Source organism: Triticum aestivum, chromosome 1A, assembly GCF_018294505.1.
Source record: "Triticum aestivum cultivar Chinese Spring chromosome 1A, IWGSC CS RefSeq v2.1, whole genome shotgun sequence".
NCBI lineage: Eukaryota > Viridiplantae > Streptophyta > Magnoliopsida > Poales > Poaceae > Triticum > Triticum aestivum.
In genome coordinates this window covers 581514369-581525619 of record NC_057794.1, presented here as the reverse complement: position 1 = coordinate 581525619, position 11251 = coordinate 581514369, and the positions used below count along the sequence as shown (strand labels likewise).

At 45.4% G+C, this 11251-nt stretch overlaps 1 protein-coding gene across 1 annotated transcript; it reads left to right on the top strand.

The window, feature by feature from the left end:
- Positions 1–306: 306 nt before the first annotated feature.
- LOC123182528 (WRKY transcription factor 23-like) lies at positions 307–9949 on the top strand. The gene is made up of 3 exons (XM_044595135.1): positions 307–659; positions 8807–8965; positions 9613–9949. The coding sequence occupies exons 1-3, from the start codon at positions 307–309 to the stop codon at positions 9947–9949; spliced, it is 849 nt and encodes a 282-aa protein (XP_044451070.1).
- The last annotated feature ends 1302 nt before the right edge of the window (positions 9950–11251 follow it).

The window sequence follows — 11251 nt, the reverse complement described above, 5'->3', positions numbered from 1 at the left end:
ATAGTTGAGGACGTGGCTACCCTTGTACCTATATATATACGTGCATATGCACCCGATCAATATATCGTGAGTTACATCAATCCTCTAATCTCCTACACATGCTACTAGCTACCAAAGTAGTAGTACTCTTGTTTAATACCGCACGCAGGCACACAAGTTTGGTCCAAAGGTTAAGGTCATAGTCATATCTTTTTTAGTCATATCTTGCTTGCACCTCCAAAGACTACAACGCCTGCCTTTCTCCTCCTCTCCATTCATTCAACGCTCTACCTAGAATCGACCCCACGCTCTCTCATGCGCTACTCCATGTCCGGATCCGCATCAGGAGAAGGAAATCACGACGGCGGCCAACTCTATGGCGAGCACGACAGCGTCTTCTTCCAGAGTCCGGCGTGCGGCGGTGGGGACGATGTTGGTGTAACCCCGTCGGCCTACTCCACCATCACCAACTACCTGCAGGGGCTCCTCAACCCCGCGGAGCTCGCGAGGCCACCAAGCTGCCCGGCTGCGGGCCAGGTGATCTGTGCCGCTGCGGCCCCGTCCACGGCCAACTCGTCGACGTCCAGCGAGGCGGTGGTCGGGCCCCGCGGGTGCAAGAGAGGCATGCCGGCGCCGGAGGAGGGAGACGAGGATGGTTTGGCCGATCATGGCAGCTGCAGGTACGTGAACGAGTTTATTAGGGTGGATTCGATCTTGATGCAACCTGTTGGAAATATGAGCAAATTATTACGAGATTTAATCCGAATAAACAGAAGATAAATCATGACCACAGCAATAGAGATTAAACTAATTATGCGAACTAGCATAGCAGATGAACATATCACATCTAGGGCACATACTAGAAGCATGAATTCTACCACGATCTCGAACAGGAAGAATAGGATCACATACGGTACAGCGGGTGCAGCACCGCCGGCGTTGACGTTGTCGCCCATGTCGTCGAGGACAAGGTTGCCGAGGTCGGGGAAGAAGTCGTCGTTCGCGAAGTCGTCGCTGCCAGCAGTCGCGCGAGTGCGCTCCCCAAAAACCTGATCGCCCCTCTCCCGTACAGGATCACGAGAGGCGGGGTTCCGGAGGCCTGTTGTCCCTTCTCGCGGTGCACGTCGGAAGGAGGGATGGAGAAGACTTGCTTGGCGGCGCAATGATCTGAAACGGTGGTGAGAAATCATACGAAGCGGCGGCGGCTAAGGTAAAATATATTGCGGGCCGGGTAGGTCGTGGGAGTAAACTCCACTCCGAGTCGTCACGATCCAAAAAAATCGAAAACGGTTCAGTAATTAACGCGTCCTTTAGTTATTAATTAATGACTCATTAATTTTCCCATGCAACAAAAATATAGACAACGTGCATAGCTCTGTCCTCGGCTCGGCTCAATCCCGCAACCCGCGGCGCGGCTCGGCGAGGCGAGCGAGGAGGAGGAGCGCGCGTGTATGTCTCCTCTTCTCATGCTCATACAAGTGGTAGAAGAGCTCACCTTATAAAGAGGTGCAACTCTCTCTCAACTTCTGGGGTGGGACTAAACTTTAGCCTCACTCACTCCACTCACATGTGTGCATGAATGGGCCAAGAGAATTTCAGAATTTTAGTTGGGCTTTGGGCCAAAGGCCTACTAGCAAAATTCCAACAATACCCCACAAAGTCTCATTGGCACATCTCATCATTTAGTTTCAAAACATTGTTTTATATATCGGTGCTTAGTGGAGACTGTGAAGTTGAACTTCCACTTAGAAATTTATGCTACACTAGATCACAACTTGAATAGTGGACTATGCCTTGAACTACAAGTTTTCTGTGAAACTAGTTTCACACAAATTCTTGACCGATACTGGGCTACCGCAAGGCTTCCCCGCGGGTGGAGCGTATACGTCATACTCCAGGGCCTTTCATGAATTTATTAGAGAACACCCAATTCTCACAGATTGCGATGTTAACAGTCAAATTCATATAGGTGTGTTCCTCAGAAGATGTTCTGCAGGACAACATCTCTGCTTACCCGAATAAGCCACTTGGAACACATTAAGATAAGTATCAACCTGCCATGCAGATCAGGAGAGTATTGCATCTTCACGGAGTGGGATAATTAATATAGGGATACTCTCCTCCCAGCTGACCAATAGCTTGTCTCCCACTTCTACTTCACGGGATCTCCGATCACATAGAGTGGATTACCACTATGGACAACTCATGCGGTGGGTCTCAAACCCATCTCCATTGATGCATTATCTATCACATTACGTGATAGACCCTTTGTGAAGGGATCTGCCAAGTTTTTCGATGTTTGGATATAATCCAACGTAATAACTCCGGAGTTTCTCAATTTTCTGACAGATTTTAGTCTCCTCTTCACATGCCTTGAGAACTTCATATTGTCCTTAGAACTGTTTATCTTGACGATCATAGTTTGATTATCACAGTTCATCAGGATAGGGGGTATTGGTTTTTCAACCATAGGTAAGTCCATCAAGAGTTCACAAAGTCACTCTGCTTCAATAGTGGCAGTGTCTAATGCTGTGAGTTCTGCTTCTATAGTTGACCTCGTTAAGATGGTCTGCTTGCAAGACTTCCAGGAAACAGCGCCACCACCAAGTGTAAAAACATAACCACTTGTGGCCTTAATCTCATCAGCATCAGATATCTAGTTTGAGTCACTATAACCCTCCAGTACCCTTGGATACCCGGTGTAGTGAATCCCATAGCTCGCGGTGTCTTTCAAATAGCGCATAACTCTCTCAAGCGCATGCCAATGATCATCTCCCGGTTTTGACACAAACCGACTTAGCTTGCTCACAGCAAAAGAGATGCCAGGCCTCGTGGCACTCGCCAAATACATAAGCGAGCCAATAATCTGAGAATACCTTAGTTGATCTCTAGCAATCCGTCGATTCTTTTGAAGCAACACACTAGCATCATATGGAGTTGGAGAAGGCGTGCTGTCGCTATACCTAAAACGACTCAAGACCTTTTCCACATAATGAGACTGAAGCAGTGTGATCCCACCATTCTCATCTCTCAACAGCTTGATGTTTAAGATAACATCAGCTACTCCTAGATTCTTCATCTCAAAACAGCGAGATAAGAAATCCTTAACCTCCTTGATTAAATCAAGTTTGGTTCCAAAGATCAATATGTCGTCGACATACAGACAAAGAATAACTCCTTCGCCCCCACCATAGTGATAGTACACGCACTTGTCACCATCGTTTACTACAAAGCCGACAGCAGTTAATGTTCTTTCGAACTTCTCATGCCACTCCTTAGGAGCTTGTTTAAGGCCATATAAAGACTTTAATAACTTGCACGTCTTTCCTTCCTGACCAGGTACTACAAAACCATCTGGCTGATCCATGTAAATTTCCTCCTTCAACTCTCCATTGAGGAAAGCCGTCTTAACGTCCATTTGATGAACGAGAAGACCATGTGAGGCAGCCAGTGATAGTAGCACCCGAATTGTGGTCAGTCTAGCCACGGGTGAGTAAGTATCAAAGAAGTCTTCACCTTCTTTCTGGGTATAACCCTTGGCCACAAGCCGTGCCTTGTACTTTTCAATCGTACCATCAGGTCTAAGCTTCTTCTTGAACACCCACTTACATCCTACAGGTTTGCACCCATAAGGACGGTCAGTGATCTCCCAGGTATCGTTAGCTAAGATGGAATCCATCTCGCTACGTACAGCTTCCTTCCAGTAGTCAGCATCAGGAGATGCATAGGCTTCTGAAATAGTCCTGGGTGTGTCATCCACGAGGTACACAATGAAATCATCACCAAAAGACTTTGCAGTCCTCTGTCTCTTACTCCTCACAGGAGTTCCATTGTTACCCTCAACAGGATTCTCAACGTGTTCCATCGCAATGGTGGGTTCAGGAATTACAGTGAATTCCTCACTAGATGGAGTAGCTATCTCCTGATTTGATGAACTCGACATATCCTTCATAGGAAATATGTCCTCAAAGAAAGTTGCATCATTTGATTCCATAATCGTACCAACATGCATGTCGGATACCTCAGATTTTATTATCAAAAATCTATAGCCGACGTTATGAAAAGCATAGCCCAGAAGAACACAATCCATGGTTTTTGGTCCAAGCTTGCGCTTCTTGGGAATTGGTATATTGACTTTCGGCAAACAACCCCAAGTACGTAGATAAGAGAGTTTCAACATTTTCCTTTCCCATTCCTCAAATGGAGTCATGGTCTTATGCTTTGTGGGAACTCGGTTTAGGACATGACACGCAATCATTAGCGCCTCCCCCCACCATTCCTTGGATAGACCCGAAGTCTTTAACATGGTGTTAACCATATCAGTTAGAGTTCGGTTCTTTCTTTCGGCTACCCCATTTGACTGGGGTGAGTAGGGAGGCGTCCTCTCATGGATTATACCATGTTCCGCACAAAACAGATCAAATTCATTGGAAAAATACTCTCCACCACGATCGGACCTAAGCCGTTTAATTTTCCGATCAAGTTGGTTCTCCGCCTCAGCTTTATAGTTTTTAAAGAAAGTCAAAGCCTCATCTTTTGATTTCAGAAGATACACATAACAATATCTAGTGGAGTCATCAATCAACGTCATGAAGTATCTCTTTCCACCTTTTGTCAACACGCCATTCATCTCACAAAGATCAGAATGTATAAACTCTAGTGGCGCCAAGTCTCTTGCCTCTGCAGTCTTGTGGGACTTGCGAGGTTGCTTAACTTGCACACATACTTGGCACTTGGAGCCTTTGACAGTAGAGATTTTCAGAATTAAATTCATATTGGCTAACCGCGTCATGCAACCAAAGTTAATATGACAGAGTCGTGAATGCCAAATATCAGACTCATTATTGTGGCAAACATTATTAATAACTTTAGTGCAAATATTTGACAAAGATAGGCGGAACAAGCCTCCGCACTCATAGCCTTTTCCAACAAATTGTTCACACTTAGAAATTACAACTTTATTGGATTCGAAAACCAACTTAAAACCATCTCGACATAAACGGGAACCGCTAACGAGATTTTTATTGATGGACGGCACATGATGAACGTTCTTCAGACGCACAGTCTTCCCCGAAGTAAACTTCAGATCGACCGTACCAACACCTCGAACGATGGCATGTGACCCGTTCCCCATCAGCACGGGTGAAGTCCCTGTTGCCTGGTAAGAAGAAAACATGGAGGCGTCAGCACAAACATGTACATTGGCACCGGTGTCAATTAACCAATCAGAGGATTGAAATACTGAAAGGATGGTAGAAAAAATACCGTACCCTGATTCCTTCATATCAGCATCACCGATGACAACATTAGCGGACTTGCCGCTCTTCTCATGTTCGCACTCCTCAAAGCGGTTAGGACACTTCGGAGCCCAGTGATTAGGATCACCGCAGACATGGCAAAGTCCCTTCCCCTTCTTATGAGAATTCTTTTGAAGTTGGTAGAATGTGATGGCTAGTTCTTTGTATCAAACTTGCCTTTGCCCTGAGTTTTGTTCTTATTGTTTTTAAACTTGTTGGGCTGGGAGTTCTTCTTCTGTACCATGTGGGCACTAGAACCTTCCTCAGCAGCTCGAGCACGTGTGTCCTTTGCTCTCGCCTTCTCTTCAACATCAAGAGTACCAATGAGATCCGCAACGGAAAACTCCTGTTTCTTGTGTTTCAGGGAAGTAGCAAAATTGTTCCACGAAGGTGGAAGCTTGGCAATGATGCCTCCGCAACAAATTTGTCCGGCAACACACACTTAAAGTACTCAAGTTCTTTTGCGAGCGACTGTATCTCATGAGCCTACTGTACAACAGGGCGCTCATCAGTCATCTTGTAGTCATAGAATTGCTCCATGACATACAACTCGCTGCCGGTGTCCGAGGCACCAAACTTGGCCTCGAGCGCAGCCCACATGTCCTTGCCGTTGTCAAACGACATATACGAATCCACAATGAAGTCATCAAGAACACTCAAAAGAGCGCCTTTAAAGAGGGTATCGATCTTATCAAAAGCTTCCAGCTGTGCTGGATTAAGATCGCCCTCAGGCTTGCCCTTGATGACATCATAACAGCCTATGGTCTGAAACCAGTAGACTGCTCTCGTGCGCCACCTCTTATATTGCGCCCCCTTAAAGGCAGGCGGCTTCAGATGCCCAGCAAAACCACTCGGAGTAAATTGCCTATAATCAGGTTTTTGGATTGTTGGAAATATGAGCAAATTACTATGAGATTTAATCCAAATAAACAGAAGATAAATCATGACCACAGCAGCAGAAATTAAACTAATCATGCGAACTAGCATAGCAGATGAACATATCACATCTAGGGCACATACTAGAAGCATGAATTCTACCACGATCCCGAACAGGAAGGATAGAATCACATACGGTGCAGCGGGTGCAGCACCACCGGCGTTGATGTCGTCGCCCATGTCGTCGAGGACGAGGTTGCCGAGGTCGGGGAAGAAGTCGTCGTTGCCAGCAGTCGGGCGAGTGCGCTCCCCAAAAACCTGATCGCCCCTCTCCCGTACAGGATCACAAGAGGCGGGGTTCCGGAGGCCTGCTGTCCCTTCTCGCGGTGCACGCCGGAAGGAGGGATGGAGAAGACTTGCTTGGCGGCGCAATGATCTGGAACGGTGGTGAGAAACCATACGAAGCGGCGGCGGTGCGGGCCGGGTAGGTCGTGGGAGTAAACCCCACGTCCGAGTCGTCACGATCCAAAAGAATCGGAAACGGTTCAGTAATTAACGCGTCCGTTAATTATTAATTAATGACTCATTAATTTTCCCATACAGCAAAAATATAGACAACGTGCATAGCTCTGTCCTCGGCTCGGCTCAATCCCGCAACCCACGGCGCGGCGCGGCGTGACGAGGCGAGCGAGGAGGAGGAGCGCGCCTGTAGGTCTTCTCTTCTCATGCTAATACAAGTGGTAGAAGAGCTCATCTTATAAAGAGGTGCAACTCTCTCTCACCTTCCGGGGTGGGACTAAACTTTAGCCTCACTCACTCCACTCACATGTGTGCATGAATGGGCCAAGAGAATTTCAGAATTTTAGTTGGGCTTTGGGCCAAAGGCCTACTAGCAAAATTCCAACACAACCGTGTGCTAACTGAATCCCAGCTGATCCCCTTGTATTTCTTGCCCATCGATCGATCACACATGCGTACATAGACTTTGTCGATCAGATGGAAGAAGTGTAGATCCATCCACTGGTACGTGTTCTTGCCATATCACTCTCGGCCTCCATTGATCTTCTCGGCCGGACGGTCTGAACGCGAAGATACTGCCGCACGTGCCATACCGGATTTAGGGCTCGCCATCCGTCAACTTGTCACCTACCTACCTACCATTTCAAACAAACAAAGGTTATCCAATCAGTTTCGTGGGTAGCAACGGAAGAACCGGCGACAGAATGATGTTCAGGCTCTGGTCGAAACGCAACAAGACTGCATATCCATGTCATTCTTGGATGAGGCATGTGTCTGATAGATGTCTATCTTATGAATTCTTGTTTTCCCTACCCCTTGAGTTCATCTTAAATTGCTTGTACTATCTTGATGCTATTTTATGAGTCGATAAAACTGCCTTTTATCAAAAAAAGATTTTGCGCTGTTGCCTTTTAGACCTAGCTATGTTGCTTTGTACCGAGAGACAGACGTGAGTGAATTCCAGCTTTTACCCTCTATTTTGATATTTTTTACACTAATTACCTTATTTAGCGATATTCCACCCGTTTTATCCATTTAGCAAAAGTTTTACCACATTTTACCCTATTTAAAATTTTGTGTGTGCCTTGACCGGCTGTTAGGGGCTTTGTACCAAATACAACAATAAAGGCAGGCACTTCTACATGTATTAACTCTGTACTGGTCACCATATTTGCTACCTCGGTATTCAAATATGTAGATGCATCAGATTTAGTAAAGTAGTATATTTACACCAGTTTAATCTGATCCACAGAATCATGCAAACTAAGGTCGTATGTGATAGTATTTGAAGAAAAACATAGATGATTTCAGGTTATACCGGTAACAGTTTTCAATGGTAACATGCCACGCTGATCATATTTGTTACCTAGGTATTCAGATATGTAGGGGAGAAGATTGACGTACCGGCAGCCGCCCACTCCAACGTTCACCAGCAGCGACACCTCTTGCCTGTCGTTCTTCGCCTAGGTCGGCCTACGCCCTCCTAACAAAGGAGGCAGTGGTTTGGGGCAGGATCATGCATGCAATTGGAAGGAACGCGAACGATGCATGCCGTAAATATTGGAGGCCAGCATGGTGTGGTCCTACTCGTGAGTTGTTTGTTGGATGCGAGCGACCTGCTCTGATGCAATCATATCATACTAGGCTAGTCAGGAGAAGTTGTGAGGACCAGTTCAGCAGGAAGAAAATAGTCAGGAAAAAAACATCGATGTAGCATGCTAGCTGGATCTGTCAATTGGGACTTGCCGGTCAGAATGCACACAAAATTCTAAACAGGGTAAATTATGGAATCACTTTCGGTAAATGGGTAAAGCAGATAAAATCTTGCTAAATGAGGGTAATTATTGTCGAAAATATCAAAATAGGGGGTAAAAACTGGAATTCACTCACAGACGTTGTTGTTTGCATGAAATGGAACTGGGGTTCCACCCCTGTTTCCAATCAAATGAAAGAAAAGAAGAACCGGCCGCTCAATGCAGGCTCATAACTAGCTAGTTTTCCGGGCAACTTCTTGTTTAGTTCCGCTTTGCATGTAGAAATTGTACTGTCGGTTACCGTGGCGAAATTCTCAGATCATGCACGTAAAACTAAGAATCACTAATGATGATCCTCATTGCGTTGACTGACTGATGCAGGAGCGCCAAGAAGGAGCAAGAGAAGAAGGGGAAGGGGGAGAAGAAGGCCCGTGGCTCCCGTGTGGCATTTGCGACCAAGAGCGAGGTTGACCACCTCGACGATGGCTACCGCTGGCGCAAGTATGGCCAGAAGGCCGTCAAGAACAGCTCCTTCCCAAGGTACTACCTCCTTGCATGCGTATGTGTATCGAAAAGAAAAATATGCCCTTCCACTTTTTATTTTTGCTCCTGTAGTGAGCTTGCAACTTCAGTTTGGAGATGCTACCCAACTATTCAAGTCGGATGGCAGGACTGTAATATGACCCCTACTTTGCTTTCCTTAATGAAATTGGGGAGAAATCCCTTCTATAAAAAAATCGTTTCGACTTTTGATCGCCATAATCATCTTTTTGAGTTTGAACTACACAATCTTTCACTTGAAGTTAAAGTTTCTACAACACACAACACATGTAATCATCTTGATTAGGCATCACGATATGCGTATTTAGATAGCAATGAATGTGTATGTGTGCAGGTACTTATGGTAAGGCAGCCATATTCTAGCAAAATATGTCTATGTGCAAGTGGCAGGGCCAGAAATTTCCTTCTTGGTATTCATTTGTGCAATGCAATAGCAATGTGACAGCAAATATACAACAAGCTAGCAACAACATGCCAACGGATAAGAAATCTTTGGTATTCATGTGAATACCTAAGAATACCCCTAGTGCCGCCCATCGGTGCATGCATGCACTGTAAGGGCAGCCATGCTACGACAACAATTTACCAATACATTGCATTGAAGTGAGATTCTGAAACGTGTGCAGGAGCTACTATCGGTGCACGGCCGCGCAGTGTGGGGTGAAGAAGCTAGTGGAGCGGTTGCAGCAGGACCCTTCCACGGTCGTCACCACCTACGAGGGCCGCCACGGCCACCCAAGCCCCATCACCGCCCACCGTGGCGCACGGATGCTAATGGCCACCAGTGCCGACACTGTCTATTCGCTTGCCGCACTCCAACATCACCAACATGGCTTTTTTCCAACCGGTACTGATGTCTACACTTCGTCGGTGGCACACCGAGTGTCGGAGTATGGCGGCATTCAGTTCCATGCCGATCTTCTTCCGGATGCCACGATGGGCTACCAGCAAGGGTATCGTTAAGTCAGTCACTATGAGTATGTACATAATATATCTATAGCTTCAGTTTGGCCTTAATTAGCAAGGCATGGAGCTGGCCCATGGCACATACATTTTTTGTTTCAAACTGACAGATGTTTGTTGTCCTGGGTTTATTTTGGATGTTGAAATCAAATTCTTCATATCTAGCTACTCCACTTACAACCTTCCAGCGCCAGTCCTCGAGTTTCGGAGGCCCCGGGGAGAACTCAAATGAATGGGCCCAGTGGCGACATTGGAGGAAAAAATGATCCCATACATTGATAGAAAAATAATTCTTGCAAAGCTATAATAAACAGTGGTAATTTTCCTTGGTAAATAATACTCCAGGCCATAAATAACAATGTCATTCTTCAGGTCTAAATCAATTACTCCCAAAAAGTTTCCATCACTAACTTGGTATAGTTTCTCATTTGATCATCGAAAAGCCAAATTATGCTTGGCAAGAAACTTCACTGCAGCAACAATTCTAATCAGAACCTGTCTCCATCGCTCTTTCTCCTTTGCAATTTCTTGTTGCAGATCTTTATCAATTGTCACATTTTTACTTAGCCTCAGTCTTACCTCATCCAAGTATTCATGTTAGTGATATGCTCAACACTATTCTGATGAAGTTTGAGCTTCTCGCTTAGATGCTTCCAGTCCATTAGTCCTTCAGATGCTAGTAAACTTTTGCTACTTTCGGACTTGAACAATTTGCAGCCAAAACAGTAAACTTTATTCACATGTTTAGAGTACATCAACCACTTCCGATCACTGACCTCCCCATTACTAAGCTTTCTTGAGTAGTAAGCGTACGAAAAATGTCTTCCAATATTATCGGTTTCGAATACAAGATTGTATTCCCTTGCAGGCCCTTTCTCAATCAGAATATCTCTTGCTTTATTGTCAAGAGCGTCCCAGTTTCTAGGGTCATAGATATCAAAAGGAGAAGATCCTTGTTCATCAACACTTGTAGGATTCTCACGGCCACTCAAATTTATAGGAGTCTCATGGGCATTGTTTTCCTCAATTGTGGTCTCATTCTCAGCAGGTTGTTGTTCTTCAGCACCATTGCCATCTAATTCATCAAGATTATCAGTAGTGTCATTCCTCACAACAAATTCCTCACAACAAATAAACTTATCTATTCTTTTCCTCTTTGTTCTTTTCTCGAAACCAGATAAATGTTTTTTGGGCAGCATGTTTGTAAGAAAAGGATTGAAGGCACTTGAAGGCCGAAGGCGTGAAGGTTACAATAAATCAGTGACACTCTGTGTTCTTTAGGCTGCAACTATCCAAATTCGA